The sequence below is a fragment of the Alexandromys fortis genome, unplaced genomic scaffold, assembly GCF_014885135.2.
Source record: "Alexandromys fortis isolate MF-2015 unplaced genomic scaffold, M_Fortis_MF-2015_v1.1 scaffold_9, whole genome shotgun sequence".
NCBI classification, from domain to species: domain Eukaryota; kingdom Metazoa; phylum Chordata; class Mammalia; order Rodentia; family Cricetidae; genus Alexandromys; species Alexandromys fortis.
The window spans coordinates 7,536,682-7,553,315 of NW_026067892.1; the positions used below are offsets into that span (position 1 = coordinate 7,536,682).

At 49.9% G+C, this 16,634-nt stretch overlaps 1 protein-coding gene across 1 annotated transcript; it reads left to right on the plus strand.

Annotated features, from left to right (window-relative positions):
* Window positions 1-9,818: 9,818 nt before the first annotated feature.
* On the plus strand, window positions 9,819-10,697 carry Mif (macrophage migration inhibitory factor). Its single transcript, XM_050143207.1, has 3 exons — window positions 9,819-10,036; window positions 10,213-10,385; window positions 10,507-10,697. The coding sequence occupies exons 1-3, from the start codon at window positions 9,929-9,931 to the stop codon at window positions 10,571-10,573; spliced, it is 348 nt and encodes a 115-aa protein (XP_049999164.1). The 5' UTR covers window positions 9,819-9,928; the 3' UTR covers window positions 10,574-10,697.
* The last annotated feature ends 5,937 nt before the right edge of the window (window positions 10,698-16,634 follow it).

The following is a 16,634-nucleotide window of genomic DNA, read 5'->3' on the forward strand; positions in this document are numbered from 1 at the left end:
CGGCCGCTTGGCTAGCTCATGCCCGAAATAACAACACACAAACTGTATTCATTTAAGAACTGCTTGGCCCATGAACTCTAACCCTTACAGGCTAATTCTCGCACCTGGACTAGCCCATTTCTAATGATGTGTGTAAGCACCCCAAGGTGTGCTTACCAGGAAGATTCTAGCCTCCGTCCATCATGGTGTCTCTGCTCCAGAGAGCAGAGCTGTTGAGTCTGACCTCACTTCCTCTTCCGCCCAGAATTCTATTCTGTTTTCTCCTCCCATCTATGCTTTAACCTATGAGGGCCAGCCAAGCAGTTTCTTTATTGCTCAGCCAATGAAATCAACAGATTAATATGACACTCCTACATCAGTAGCTGGTACAGTCGAAGGTTTTGGACTGTTGAAAGCTAGTAGTCTGCCAAGAACACATTTTAAAATGGAGTAGACAATGGCGGCTCTCAGAGGGGCTACGAGAGCCCAAGGTAATTCGGCTCTGGTTTGCAAGGTTTTACCCCCATAATCTCCAAGTTCAGTCATTTGGCCTTGTAGAATCTTTTTGTTTGTTTTCAAGACAGGGTTTCTCTGTTTAGCTTTGGAACCTGTCCTGGAACTTGCTCTGTAGACCAGGCTAGTCTCAGACTCACAGAGATCTGCCTGCCTCTGCCTCCCGAGTGCTTGGATTAAAGGTGTGCACCACTACCGCCCAGGTATGCCTAGTAGAATCTTTAACACCCAACCCCCCTTTCTTCTGGGAGCTCCAGTTCACATCACCAACACTTGGCCTTGAAAGAATGAAACTGTTCTTTTAATGAGGTGGAAACTGTTAAGGGCTTAATCGTGGCTGCCCTGTTGTGAATTTAACTTGCAGGTCCTGTTTGCCAATGTATGTGAGCCTCTTTTGTGTGGCTGTAATGTAACTGTGCATTGATTATGATGTGTGGAGGGGCCTAGCAGTATGGTGCAGCTCCCCTAATGGCTACATACACCCCCACTCCCGCCCCATGTTCTGCTGAGTCAGCACATGGAAGGCCTGATGGACAATAGGCCCAGCTACCCTTGTCGCCTCTGATCAAGATCACGTAGTCCAGGCTGACCTTGATCTTTATGTGAAGACCTTGAACCCCTGATCCTCCTGATGCCTCAGTCCCCACCCCAAGTATGCACTGCCACATCCAGCTTGTTTGTGTTTTGAGATGGAGCCTTGCTGTGTATCCTAGACTGTCTCGAACGCAATGCCCTCTTGCCTCCACTCTGCCTCTCCAGTTCCCCAGTGCTAGGATCACAGGATATGGCCATTTATTGACTCGCTCTTCCCACAAGCATTTACTGGCATGCTGGCTTCACTATAGACTCAACAGACTGAGGCGGGATCTTCTCCATGGCAGACCCCAGTCTGATTCTGTCCTTGCCTCTCATGAGCCATCATCAGCTCTCAAATCTGAGACTCTCTTGGATGTCATTAAAGAAAATATTCTATTAAAGAAAATAAGAGCTGGGTGGTGGTGGCGCACGCCTTTGATCCCAGCACTAGGGAGGCAGAGGCAGGCGGAGCTCTGTGCGTTTGAGGCCAGCCTGGTCTACAGAGCAAATTCCAGGACAGGCTCCACATTTACACAGAGAAACCCTGTCAAAAGGAGAAAGAAAGAAAGAAAGAAAGAAAGAAAGAAAGAAAGAAAGAAAGAAAGAAAGGAAGAAAGTCAATGACAGCCATTAAGCCATCACTAAGGACGACTTTATTCAAGGGGAGCCATGGCAACAGGTATAGGGACCACTGCAGGAGAGACTTGCCCAACACCTGAATCAACCACCCTCCATCACTTCTTGTAGGAAAATCCAAGATTAATACTTTGTCTCAAACCAAAAGGATGTTCAGGTTTTCTCCATGTACAGTCTTTCCTAACATGGCTTCCAGTCATCAGCTTGAAGAGGCAGGTTCAGAAGTGTGGCACTCTATGGAAGCTGAATGACCTGCATGCAGCCTGAGCAGGGCCTGGGGCTATGCCAAGACATTTTTATCTCTGTGAGCCCAGCTCCCAGTCTGAACAGCTAAGAAGGTCAGGAAGCAATACTCTGATAAAATAAGCTGTTTTCAGGTATCCGCAGGAGATTGGCTTCAGGACATCGTGTGAAACCTGAAACTGTTACCTGCCCCAGTCCCTTCAATGATTTTTGCATAGAGTCTGCACGTGTTCGCTTGTAGACTTTCAAACAGCTTTATATTCCTTATCATACCCTAATAACACTGAGTGCTGTGTGAATAGTTATTATAGAAGTAACGACAGAAAGTGTTCCCGCTCAGCACAAGCACGATTTTTTTCTCTACACATCCAGTCTACACATAGTTGAATTTACGGACTCAGAACCGTGACTGCAAGGGACTACCACTCCCAAGAGCCTTCCCAGACACAGCCTCCCAGAACCTCGGACTCATAGAGCCATTTAGGTACACGGAGAGTCCAAGTTCAAACTTGAATAAGAATAAAGGCTCTTTGCTTTTACATACAAAACTCGGTCTCCTTGTTGGTTTTTGGGAAGCTCCACAACCTGGGCGTAACAGATAGATTTATTTTCTCATTATTCTAGAGGCTAAGGAGTCAAAACCCGAGGCCCTGGCAGATTCAGTGCTTGGTGAGAACTACCCTTTCTGCTTCCAAGATGGTACCTGATGGCCATGTGCTCAAATGGCACAAAGGGCGAGTACTACATCCCCATGGGTACTGCATCCTCACCTGGCGCAGGGTGACATAACAAGAGGAATAAAGCAGTTAGGGACACAGCTCAGTAGCACAGCGTGGAGCCCTAGGTTTAATCCCCCTAACACCAAATAAATAAGCAAAGGGCACAAAGGATCTAATTGCCTCCAGCCCTTTCCTGCCAATGAGGCTGAGCCCCCATGGCTTTTTTTTTCTCAAATATTTATTATGTATACAATGTTCTGTCTGTATCCCTGCAGGCCAGAAGAGGGCACCAGACCTCATTACAGATGGTTGTGAGCCACCATATGGTTGCTGGGAATTGAACTCAGGACCTTTGGAAGAGCAGGCAATGCTCTTAACCTCTGAGCCATCTCTCCAGCCCCCCCCCCCCATGGCTTTATGTACTCTCGAAGGCCCCACTTTCTCATGCCGTTACGCTGAGGTTTCAACACAGATTTTCATGAGGACACAGATATTTAAAGCATAGTAGTAGCATCGTGATTAGAACTCCCCCCAGCGCTAAGTTACATTATTGGGGTACACATCTAAATAGTGTGGGAGTAGGGGTACAGTTCCCAACAAAATTGGGAGTCTCCCTGTAAAAAGAAGAAGGCAACAGTTGTCTAAACATTTGTTGATCCCTGGCCGCCTAGATGAAAGAAAGAAACGGAGCATTCTGATTCAGCCCCTGAGCCTGTTTCAGGGACACAGATTGCTGTCTCATCCCCCGTGGCAGGCATCCAGCAGAGCTCAGCTGCTCTCCATTAATTAGCTGGAGTTGATTCTCCGGGTATTTGGCCACTGTAACAGAAGTTGCTTGACATAGTCTTGTAGGCTAGCAGGCTTACTAGGCAGTACCTGCTTAGAGTCCATGTGTCTTCTGTTCTTGTTACCCTTCCCGCTCTGTTTATGAATGGACTGAGCAAACTCCTGAGAAAGGCAGCTGAATGTCATGTACAGAGAGAGAGAGAGAGAGAGAGAGAGAGAGAGAGAGAGAGTCTGTCTGTGTGATTATGTAATCTCTCCTGCCATTGGCCAGAGGCTCTGGTGAGCAGAAACACAGAGGCACTGGGCCAGGTTCTGAGAGACCTGTCTGTTTACCGGTTCCTTACACTTCCTTGAAACAGTCTTCAAATACTACGTGTAAGGCCTTGCCCAGCCAAACCTTATGGCAGTCAGCTTTTGCCATGTGTAGGCAGTGGGGCACTTTCCAGTCCTGTTTCCCCACAGGCTCCGTAGGTGACATGTGCGACCTGGGGGAGTGGGCCTGAGATGAGAACCTGCTGCCGTGGTAGTCACAAGAGCCTGGACAGAGGTAAGCATCCAGGATGAGGTCCCGCCCACCTCTTCCCAACCTATCTCCCAGAGACTGCAAGAGTCAGTTTCCTGTTGCTGTGGAGAAATACTTAAGGCGATTCGCTTATAAAAAGTACCACCCGCTGCTTCTGGAAGTTTCAGTCCCAGCTGGAGAACAGAGCAGCCAATGCACTAAACTGCTCCATTAGTAAACAGGAAGCCCGTGAGAGAGGAGGAACCTGGGGTTTCACAGTCCCCTTAAAGGACATGCCTGCTGTGTAGTCACCACCTCCCCTAAAGTCTCCACCTCTACCGCAGGGCCTCTCACTAGCCATACCCTGGTGACCAAGCCTTTAACACAGGACTTTTGGGGGAACATTCAGCATTCAAGCCATTGCACACCCCATGAACGTATGGGGCTATGGTGAAGGACTGTGATGGGAACTGATTTGAGAAATTCTTTCCTTATGAAAGTCCAGAGGGGCAGAGCTGGGGAGGGGGATGTGGGGGCACACGGATGTGAGTCCAGTCCACCTGGACTAAAGGTCAGAGAGGTTGGGCTTATTTTTACCCTTTCAAAGTTGTTGACAACAGGTATGGCTACAAACAAGAAACTCTGACCTAGAGTGTGGTTACTTATAGGGTTTTGGACGTTAAGATGGCCCGTAGAGGTGGATCCATTCCACCCTGACCAAAGGTCAGAGAATTCAAGCCTATTCCCGCTCCTTCATTTTAAAGTAGGAGGTTTGACAGGGAGTGGCTGCCTATGATCTAGGGTGTATCAGGATCCAGGCTGTGTGGTGCTGAGTGAGGTGTCATAGTGTCGTTAGTAACTGATGTTCCTTGATGTGAAAGACCCTACAGACCCCCTCCTCAGAACCCGCAGCTAGCATGCTCCCCGGGAGAACGTCCTGTTTGCTTGAAAGATTCTCAGGATCAGCAGCTAGCCTGCTCTCATGAGAACATCCCATTTGCTTAGGAAAACAGGATGTCTACAAAGATAGGACACAAAGCAGGATGGCTGAAAAACAGGATACCTATAAGAACAAGATACCTATTGCCAGACATCCATGCTGGGAGAGGAGAACCATTCATGCCCCCCCCCCCCCCCCCCCCCCCNCGACCGATAACCATGCTTTTCTGCTTCTGTAAAACTTGCTTTTTGCTGCCCTCCTCCTCCCAGCCGGCAGGCGCGCAAGTTTTCCGAAAGACTTTGCCGCCCGCAGGTACCTGTGTTTACCCAATAAACCTCTTGCGATTTGCATTCGTGCGGTCTCGGTCTCGGCCTGTTCCTTGGCGTCGGGGAGGTCTCTTCCAGAGAGACCCTCTTCGAGGGTCTTTCAAATGTGCACATGTTCAGATGTAAGCATGAACATCTCATGAACCTTGGAGGGAATGTACTTAAGGAGCTATGAAGTGCTATTACCATGACAACTGTCTTCACATCCCTGGGGATTTTAATGGGATACAAGTAGTCAGATTCAGGTAATCTTCCTTCCTGTGTTTTCAAGGGTGCCAATAAAACCTTTTCTTTAGTTAGACTCAGGTAAGCTCCCTTCTTGTGTTTTCAAGGGTGCCAAAAAAACTTTTAAAAGATGTATTCATTATGTATACAGTGTCCTGCCTGCATTTCTGCCTGCACACCAGAAAAGGGCACCAGATCATTACAGGTGGTTGTGGGACACCATGTGGTTGCTGGGAATTGAACTCAGGACCTCTGGAAGAACAGTGAAGAGCTCTTAACCTCTGAATCATTTCTCCAGTCCCCAAAAGTATATCTTTAAATGTTAAATCCTTCTCTGGGACAGATTCCTTAATCTGTTCCTGACTTTAGAGGTAAATTGCAAAATATTGTCACTGGAATCTGACAATTCCACTGACTGAAAGTCCCTTGGGGGCTGGAGAGATGGCTTAGTGTTTAGAGCATTTGTTGCTCTTGCTGAGCACCTGCGGTCAATTTGCAGCACCCATATTGTGGTTCACAACCCTCAGTAACTCCAGTTAGTGTATCTGATGCTCTCTGAGCTGTCAGCGTCCTAGGCATAATGTGGTGTACATAAGACACATAAATTTGGAAGGAGGAGAAAGTTACTGGGTTTGGGACTCAAGGGGGACAATGAAGCAATGGCATTTTTAGTTATAGAGTTATTAATGCCATGGAAACATTATGGGAAATCTGAGTTCAAATCTACATGGGGGGGGGCGGGAATTCCCCTTCTTACAGATTTCCAAGATGGTCGGTTTTGGAAGTCCATACACAGGTGGTCAGTATCCAGGCGCACATGGCCACTGGGGACTTGGCAGAGTACTTACCCCTGTGTGCCTGGCAGGCAGTACCCTGTTCCTTTAAAAGGCAGAACTCAGCCTACTTCCTCCTTTTCTTCCTCTTCTCTCTGCATCTGTTGCTTCCTCTCCTCTCTTCTCATGAGGCCACTCTGCAATCCCTTCCTCTCTCCCCTCTCCCTTCTCCCTTCCCTTCCCTTCCTCTAATAAAACTCCCAATGTGAATTCTGTCTGCCCCTCACCCACTGTGGTTTGGACTCTTGCTGTTTCATGACAGGCCTGTAGTCAGGCTGTCCCCGATTCCGGGAAAGGAGTGTGTGGCCCTGAGGATATGGAGAAGGAAAGGAACATTTAGTTAAGGTGTATCTGTTATGTGAGTGGGGGTGATGAGCTGTCCCTGGTAGCCTGCCCTTTGATGTCTTGGGTCTGGTACCCTGGCCTGTAAACTTTCTCGGGGAAATGAGAATCGTGGTACTTGCTATTCCTCTGGAATCTAGGCATCTGGGGAGTCTGGGGAGTTAAGGGGTTCCAGAACCACAGATTGGCTCCCAATAGGGCACTTGTCATGTCTGAAAAAGTCATGAGAAAAAGGCTTATGCTAAGGCAATTAGCCCTTAGCTCCAAAACCTAACACCCATAACCTGTTAAGTATAGTAGTTAAGTTCTAGCTGGGCAGTGGTGGTTCATACCTTTAACCCCAGAGTTTGGGTGGCAGAGACAGGTAGAACTCTGAGTTCAAGACCAGCCTGGCCTACAGAGAGAATTCCAGGACAGTTACACAAAGTCACACAAAGCCCTGTCTTGAAAAGCCAAAAACCAAAATGAAAAAAAAAAAAAAGTATAGCAAATTCTGTAACTGATACCTAAAGGACAAACCAAGGGGACAAGAGGCTAAAGCTACCAGAGAGAGAAAGGAAGACACACGCAGGGGACTTCACAGCCTTCCCAAGAGCTCCCATTGGCAGATAACTGTTGACAATTATCCACATATCAAATGTCCTCCTAAGAACCGGGGAGGGGGGGAGCTAAAGTCAAGGACCCCCTGCACCCAAGACCAGAGGGACCTTGGAATGAGGAAACCTCGGACCCCTGCTGGCTCAGACTTGTCCATTTTACCATCAATGCCCCCTGGCAGCCTGGTATCCTACCCTTGGCCACATCCTCATTAGTCCAGTTAAAAAGACAATGAAGAAAAACAGAGAAGGGAGGTTTATTTCAGTGTGTCCACACTGGGAAGAACAACAAATGAAAGAAGCCCAGTGCGGTGGTTTGAATAAAGAGGCCCCCACAGGCCCACTGGGAGTGGCACTATTAGGAGGTGTGGCCTTGGAGGAGGTGTGGCCTTGTTGGAGGAGATCCATCACTAGGGACTGGGCTGCGAGGTCTCAGCTCAGGCCAGTTCTCTTCCTGTTTCCAGAATGTAGAATTCCAGACGGAGAGCTCTCAGCTCCGTCTCCAGCACCACGCCTGCCCTACTTGCCACCATGCTTCCTGCCATGACAAGAACGGGTGAAACCCCTGAACTATAAGCCATCCCCACTTATATGTTCTCTTTTCTAAGAGCTGCCATGGTCATGGTGTCTCTTCGCAGCAACAGAAACCTTAAGGCATCCAATGATCCTCACCTCAAGTTCATCTTCCAGGTCCTGTGATATGAAGTCTAGGCATAACTAGAGGGCAACAGGCGTGCACGGCTAAGCGACCCTGGTCAAGGTGTGATTCTCCTTAGCAGCATCGTCTCAGCTCAAGTTCCTTCTGTAGAGGCTTCTGACAAATCTTCAGAGCTGTCTGAACTCGCGTTCAGGGAGACAAGTTCCTCCAGCCTTTGGCCTTCCTCGTTCTCTAGCTTGAGACTCCTGAGGAAACTCCATTTCCTTGGGAACCATTGTTTCAATAGTCTGGTAGCCAAACAGGGGCACAAGTGTCTCCATTTCTGAGCGAAATACAAACCCTGAAGTCACAAGACAATGCTGCTATCCCCTACGCTGCATGCTTTTGCCTTGCTGCAAAAATTTTAACAAACCAAAAAGAACTAGGGAAACAAAGGGAGACCCAGAATCCCAGTGACATTTCCTGGGCATCTGCCAGATGTCTGGCTTGTTAGTGAGAAAATTATACAAAGTCTACCAAGGGCTTAGATGAGGGTAGCTCTGAGGTACTTAACTTGAGCAGTGCTTCCCCTGAGGGCCGACGATCGCCTAGTTTAGCATTATACCTTAAGGCTTGGAGGAGCCCAACTGGTACCTTTGACTCAAAACCTTTTCCTTATGCAAGCATCTTCCCTCTTGTGCAACAGAGCAAGGATGCAGGGAAGTAACTGGATGGCGACTCCATTCTGCCTCCTTCCCCATCTACGAGGACCTACACGTGTCGGATTGTAGGCCTTGCGGACACATGTCCGGGGAGGCTCAGGACACACAAAAAGTCTTAGTTGAAAGTGGCTGGGTTGAAGGTGGCACTGTGCCAGGGGAGGGAAGGCTGACAGCTGGTCCTTTTAAGAGACAAGCCACGCCCACTCCCCCACCGCCGAGGCAGGCTGATCTTCAGCTTCCGGCCAGAGTTCGCTCTCTTTTCCATCTTCCTCTCGGAGAGGCAGCTTCGCTTCTGCCTCTCTCCCCACTTCTCTGTCTCTTTCCCCTCTTCTCTCTCCCTCTCTCTCTGTCCTCCCCCCCTTCACCCTTCCTCCTCCATAACTCCCTGAATAAACCTCACCCTGCATGTCGTGTCTATCCATGTTTCTGTCTTCTGCCCGCCCGCCATGTGTCTCCCTGCCTGGGACCAGCCACTGCTCAGGGACCAGCAGCCGTCTCTGCCTGGGACTGGCTGCTCCCAGGGCCTGCTGTCTGCCGCCACATGGCCGGCCACCACCGCTCAGGCCATCGCTCTGAGACCGGCAGCTATTTCTGCCTGGGACTGGCTGCTCCAGGAGCCCGCTGCCTGCCACCACTATTTGGGACCTACAGCATTTCTGCTGCCTACTGCCGCGGGGAACTTGCAGCATTTTTAAAAAAAGAATAACAGCTGGTACAACAGGAGAACAGAGACCAGTAAGGGATTCACACGTCTGCCAATTCCACAAGCTCAGAGGAAGTTTCCAAGGCGAGTAAGGATTGTTTTTTCTCCAAGCACAAGCCACCACGCTTTTGGCTCATTATTTGAGGTTAAATCGTATTCACTGGAGTCGGTCATTCCTGGCCCATTGGCAGGACAGAGAAAGCCAACATGACTACCTAACAACAGCACACATCAAGGGCTGAAGTTTTTCTCTACGTGGAACAGAAATTTCTCAGGCCTGAACTTGCTCAAGTCGTACAGTTCATCTGTAGCACCTACCAGGGATGACTCGACAAAGCTAATCGCTAGAATCAAGTCCTTGCCGCCTAGTTTACTAAATGATGCATTCTTCGTTTCTATCTTAGGAAACAAAGAGCCAAAGGCGCTTCCTGGAGCACCAAAGCTCACCAAGGCCAGCAGTAGGAGTACGCAGAAGCGCAGTTGCGTCCCTTTTGGGACGTAGCCTGACGTCATCGGAGGCGGAGCTAGGGGAGGAGCCGTAACCAGCTTGGGGCGGTACTGAGCTGGGTCACGTAGCTCAGGTCCCTGGTTTGGGCCACATCCCGCCTTTCACCCTCCTCTAATCCCCGCGTGCAAATCCTTCTGCCACGATGCCGATGTTCACCGTGAACACCAACGTTCCCCGCGCCTCAGTGCCAGAGGGGCTTCTCTCTGAGCTCACCCAGCAGCTGGCGCAGGCCACCGGCAAGCCGGCACAGGTTTGCAGGGAGGGTACAGGAAGGGAGTGGGGTGGAACCGTCCGCCGGGTAGAGGAAGAATGGGGTTGAGAGCCAAGGCGGGCCGGCGGGTGGCGGTTGGAGCTCTCTCGGAGTCCTGTGGCCCGTAGTCTTTCAGGCAGGCTAACCGCGTGTCCATCCCCCCCTCCGCCCCACAGTACATCGCAGTGCACGTGGTCCCGGACCAGCTAATGACTTTTAGCGGCTCTAGCGACCCCTGCGCCCTATGCAGTCTGCACAGCATCGGCAAGATCGGCGGCGCGCAGAACCGCACCTACAGCAAGTTGCTGTGCGGCCTGCTGGCTGATCGCCTGCACATCAGCCCTGACCGGTGCGTGGGGATGATGGGTGAGGGGAGCTGGGAGGTCGGCGGGAGGCGGGGACAGTCCAGAGGGCACCGTCACGCTCGCCGAGACCGCGTGTTTGGCTGAGTCGGGCTTTCATTCTCGCAGGATCTACATCAACTATTACGACATGAGCGCAGCCAACGTGGGCTGGAACGGTTCCACCTTCGCCTGAGTGCTGACCTAATAACTTACCTGCACCGCTGTTCTTGGAGCCTTGCTGCACGCAGCGTTCTGTTTTCGTCCACACGTAGCAATGCCCACTCTCCGACCGGGAGAAATAAATGGTTTAGAGACCACGGTTGCTTCTGCTTCCTTGGTTTGCAGAGGGATTGGTGCAGGGCGGGGCCGTTGAATGAAGCCAGGTTGCAAAGGTAGGGTAGGGTGGGATGGCAGGCTCAGAGTTGTCCAGTGCCTCTCTCAAAAACCGTGGTTTAGATGCCCCTTTGTCCAGGCTTTCCTATGCTGGCCTTACCTCTAAAAGGGGTTGACTTATCACCAGGGACCTCAGACCCGTGTCAAAGCTTCCCAAGCAGGAGTTGCTTCCTGAAATAAGTTACTTGCTCCGGGCGGGAATCCCGAATGTTCTTACCGCAATAGTAAACGGCTCTTGTAATGTGCTTTCATTGAAGAGGGGATTACTCGAGCAGAGTGGGTAGCTGGGCCCGCACCTTTCTTCTCGGCCCAACTTTCCTCCCCACGAATCACGGCGCTAAGCCAAGGGTTCCAGTTTCTCGATCTGGATAGTTACTTGTTCTGGAACTTTGGGACAGTTTAGGCATGTTGGTGGGAGAGGTAGCCAAGATACAAAATTCTCCCTGGGCCACACTCCCCAACTCATTGCCTGTGTTGTGCTCAGGGGGAACAGGCAGCTCCCCGCCCCCCTCCTCCAGCAGTTCCTTGAGAAGCACGAGAGTGGAGGGAGTACCTGCCTTCTCTTTATCATTAACATTAGGGTAGAAAAGGTACTGGCCCTCAGGGCGTTTTCATTAAACAAAATCATTGGTGAAGGTCCAGTATGATTTAGCCCCACAATAGGTGGGGTAGGCGGGATCCCAGCTTGGGCCATAAGAACCTGCTGCTTCTCCTGAAGGAATTCGCTGTTCCCTAGTGTGAAGCCTTCCAGTTAAGGAGACCCCGCTGAGATTAATCTGTCAGGGCTGGCTTGAATCTTCCCTGAAGAGGCTGACCCTGTGTGGTGGTGGCCTCATGTTCCTTTAATCCCAGCACTCTGCAGGTCTGCAGGCAGGCATCTCTTAGTTCCAGGACAGCCAGGGCTGCCACCCCGCCCACATTGACTCCCCTCCAGAGAAGTCTGTAACAACATAGAGAGGGACTTGATGTACCCCATTTCTCAGATTTAGGAAAAGGAACTTCAGCGGACTGCTGGTCCCAGATCCCATGCTCTCAGCCTCTTGTCCAGGTATGAACATTCTAGATAAAATGTGGGTTTTTTTTTTTCTTTTTGTAAGAATCCCAAGGAATTCGAATTTGCTTTTGGATTCTGAGGGACCCTGCCTGGGAACAGAAACAGACGTCTGACTGGGAGTGAGGAGCTTACCTGTCTGAGTCTGACAACTGACAGAGGTCTCCCTGTGTGCAGAGACCTAAAGCCTAGTGTAGGTACAGAGTCCTTCTGGGCATGACTGCCAGGATCCTTGCCCTTTGTATTCCATCGTTAGCAGAATGGAGTCTTTACCCTGGAAGAAGGGGAACCCCATACCAGACATATCATTGCTCCCGCCACTAGATCAGGACAGAAGTAGGGCCGGCAGGGGGTTTGTTTAGAAAGAATCAAAGCTCATGAGACTGAATCATGAATATAGGCGCCTTCTCAGTGTGGAGGCCAGCCATCCCTAGAGGTTCCCAAAGCAAGACCCTTCCTAGCTTACTAACACCATGAGGGGCCTTCTGATTTTCTTTGTTTCATTCTGCATTCATGAAGGCATGCCATACCTGCCTGCCTGCCTCCTTACTGGGAGGCAAGGCATGTCCTTGCTGCAATCTTAGGGACAATCTGGGGCTGCCCTCTGGAATCTGAGTACTCTTGTGTGGCAGGCTTCCATCCTCAATCCGGGCCTTTGCCACATCCTCTTAACCACAGGGTTGGGCTTGAGGTTGGGCCTTCCACAGACTCCTGAGTGCCCAACCTCAGAACCTCTTTTTTCTGCTAATCTCCTGTCTTGCTGCACCCGGCGCCTTCTGCTCTACACAGAGGGGCTCAGGCCTCCCCAGCTCTAGTCTGACTCCCTCATTTCACAGATGAGGACACTGACCCTGAGGTTCTTCACAGTGTCACTGCTGGCTCCATTTCCTCAGCGAGGGCTTTGGCCTAAAGGCTGCTTGTGAGCCTAAAGTTAAGGTTTCTGTGGGGGACTCTGGCCTAGGGGCCATGTGTGAACCTAAAATTGAGATCTCTATGGCAGAGGAGGCAAGCTGAACACCTGCTGTGTGAATGTGGGGTTCTGGGGCGGGGAGATCACATGAGCCAGAAGAGCCACCCACCTCAAAAATAAAAACCTCAGTGTTAGGGATTTGTGCTCAGTGGGAGCATCTACAAAGGGGTTACACCCTGGTTATGGAGGCACTGGACTTCAACTCTCCGCATTTCTTGTCAGTTTAATGGGTTGCTGAGGCAACTGCTTCTGTCTCCCTCCCTCACCCCAGTCATCCCTGACCAGCCCCTTTCTCCAAAGCATGATCCTTCATTACCCACTGAATGAGGCCAGTTCCTTCTCAAAACCAACGCTCAGGGGCCAGCCAGCTTTCCCAATGATACCTCAATCCTCCAGGTTGGATGGGGGAAGTTGGGCAGAGAATGCCCTCTGTTCTCCTCTCATTGTTCCATAGGGCCATGGCATCTAATGAGGTGACCCCCACCTGTGCCCACAGTCACTGTTTGCCACAGCTGACCAACTCTGGCAAATCTTGTACCTTTCCAAGTGCTGTTCCTTGTGTGCCCCATGGAATTGCTCAGGACCACTGGCGGCATATCCTGGTTTCGAGGACACTCACAAATGCCTCTGTCTTGGCCCAAGCCTCTTAGATGGGCTGTGCATTTTCAGGGCCTCCTTCTTGCTCTGGTCTTCTGGGCTGCTGCCCTGGGACCTTTCAGGCCTTGTCCAGCAGTGCAGACTCCCAGAAACTCCCTCCTCCACCCCTACTCTCCTTTCAGGCACAACTGCATCTCAGAGACCCCCACCCATCCCTTCTCCAGAACTCATACCTTAGGAGCCACCACCCTATCCCACCCCCCAATCCTCACCAGCCAGTTTCTTTTGGAAGTCAGATCTCCCTGGTTTTGGCCCTGCTTTGGGCCTCAGTTTCCCCCATCTGTGAAATGAAGGAGTTCACCATCTTTTTTTCCCCTATTCGCCCAATCCTGAAGATGGACAAGAACATTTGACATTGCAGGTGGCCTGTGCCTGTACTCAGGTCTTGATAAATTGTGAAAGCCCTCCATTTGTGCTGTGCCAGCCCTGATGTGCAGTGGGAGATGACGTGTGTGGTAGGACATCTTAGAGGGCTTCACGACATCAAGGTACATTAGCGGATGCAGTGGACAGGCCCGGAGACAGTGGCTGAAATGGATCTTCAGGAGCCAACACACTACACCTGCTGGCCCCCATGCTGAAGGGTCCCGTGTCCCGTCCCCCCCCCCCCCCCCCCCCCCCCGCTCTCTGAAGCTGGCAGGTAGCATAACCAGTCTGCCTCACAGCCTTCAGAGCAGAAGTTAGAAACGAAGCAGCCTGGAGCTCCCAAAGCAATACCTCAATTATTGGGAGAGTTTAAAGGTGTTCCCGAAGTTTTTGTTATTCTTTGTTTTGTTTTAAATTTGGGTACACCTAGGTTCATAACCCTCCACCTTAGTTTCTTTGTATTATAGCAAGTTTAGGAAACCAGTTGGCGAAGGAAAATGGATTTATTTACAGTTTTGGCCAAATTAATATGAGGGAGAAGGTTTTTGAGTTTTGCTTTGGCTTTCTTGTACCAGGGTTTCATCTCCCTTAGTAAAGAGGAATCAAAGGCTAAGACAGTTTTTGGAGGCAGGGTCAGCCGGAAGGCCGGTTATAGTACAGACTTTCCAGGAGGGGGCAGGTCTCTCCTGGCTCTCCGCATGGGAGTGCCTGGAGAAATCCTAGTTCCTCCATTGATTTCCTTGTGTGTCTGGTGCCGCAGAGACTCTAGGTCACTGACCTCGAGTCCTCACTCCTGTGGCCAGTTCAGTGCTGTCCCCGCACCCCGTCCATCCTCAGGAAACAGCACAAAACCTGTATGTATAACTGGGTAAGTCCCAGGACCAGGAGAGGGACAGGATCGAAACAGACCAGCCAATGGATCTCACCACCGCCTTAAGCCTTACCTCAGCAGCGAGGGTGAAGGGAGACAAGAGCTGGCTCTGAACACCCCCCCTTCCCCCGTTCTGAAGCCCTGGTGCCCTCCATCTGCTGAACATGGAGTCTGTGCTCACAATCACCAACTTCCTGTGACATTAACTAAAGTCATAGCCAGATTCCAAATCGCAAAGGCCTCCTTCTTGTGTGCCTAGCAACCTGTTTTGATTTCAACAGGACTCCAAGTTACCAATGAGGCCTTGGTTCTTGTGTCCCTAACAACCTGTTCTTTTGTATATTTACCCCTCTAAATTTTTTATTATTGAGAATTTCATCTATGAGTATTTTCATCAACCCCTTCAACTCCTCCCATGTTACCCCCCAAATTCAGGGCCTTTTAGCTATTATATACATACATAAGTATTCTGTGTGTATATATTATACATATACATACTCTGCATATACATGCAATATTAAGTGTTACAGCTCTGAAGAGAATGGTATCCTGGCAGTCAGGAGCCAAATCCACACTGTATATAACAAATCTCACACAATAGATTTATTGTGAGGGGAAAACCCCAGGAAGGTGGCTGCTTCTGCTCAGAACTGAGCAGAAACAGGGTTTATGTAGCATTTCGGGGTGGGGAACAGAGCTTTCTAGGGTGGATAGTTCCAGAGTGGGGATTAGTGGGATTTCAAGACCAGAGCTTGGGCTTCTCCGTAGAGTGGGTGCTGGGTCCATCTGTTAGGGCAGTTAGAATGTTCTGTGAGTGGAACCTAGCTGTTGTTGGAAGTCCTCAGGGGAGGGGCTTGACCACTCGCGTGCCTCAAGGGACTTACATATACAAATATATCCATAAATTTATAAATACAACCCGATGAGTCCCTTTAGTATTGCTCATATATACATGTGTTTAGATTGACCACTAAGGGGTTAGATAATGTGTCAGGGGCTCATTTCTGGCACACTTCCTTTTTTATGTTAGGTAACATGTGGCCAAAATTTGGGTGCCAAGGGGCCCCAGAGAAAAGGTTCTCTTATGTCATCTCCCTCCCACCCCAGGGTGACCCTTATCTCAGATCTCTCCAGAGAAGGCTTAAGCTTAAACATACCACTACCACCCTCACACCCACCCAACTCCAGATTTCTGCACAAATAGCATATTAAGACTCGTCCAGAGTTAACATTTTTTAGCAAGGTGTTTAGATCTTCTTTGTACCAGACAGCAGCAAAATAGGCCAGCATTCCCACCATGTGTTGGCTGTGACCAGAAAAATACCTGATAAGAACAAGGTAGTGCGTGCGTGGGCACAAATGTATCTTTCCAAGAATGGTTTTATCTTCGCCCTGTGTAGTATGCAGCCACCTCTGCCACTTCACCACTAGAGGACACTCTGAAACCAGGTTTGCGTTTGCTCTGGGTCTAGATGGACAGGCACGTAAAACTCAACGCTTGGCCAGCTGGGGTGGGAGTTTCAGTGGTACATGAGTAGCCATTGTTAAATAATCCGAATTTTATTTTGCCAAGGTAGATTTGTCAGAACCTTTCTTTGACTTGCTGGACCCTTGTATTGGGGTGGTGGTGCAGGACTTTAATCCCAGCACTTAGAAGGCAAAGACAGTCGAATCTCTGTGAGATTGAGACCAGACTAATCTACAAGAGCTAGTTTCAGGATAGGCTCCAAAAGCTAGAGAAACCCTGTCTCAGAAAACAAAAACAAACAAACAAAAACAACAACAACAAAAGAAGTTCTTTATCCGTCCAAGGACCTAGGTCTTGGCTAATTGCATCTATTTTCTGAGATTTCCATTGGCCTTTTGACTGTGTGTGGACTCTGTAGGCATGCCACCACCACCATTCCTCAGGGTTTCTGCCAATCAGGGTTTTCCCTGATTAACTC

Excerpts from the sequence above, each read along its gene's own strand:
- Mif (XM_050143207.1), top strand. The coding sequence starts at position 9,929 with ATGCCGATGTTCACCGTGAACACCAACGTTCCCCGCGCCTCAGTGCCA. Across the intron at positions 10,037-10,212 it reads CCACCGGCAAGCCGGCACAG|TACATCGCAGTGCACGTGGT; the intron begins GTTTGCAGGGAG and ends TCCGCCCCACAG. Across the intron at positions 10,386-10,506 it reads CTGCACATCAGCCCTGACCG|GATCTACATCAACTATTACG; the intron begins GTGCGTGGGGAT and ends TCATTCTCGCAG.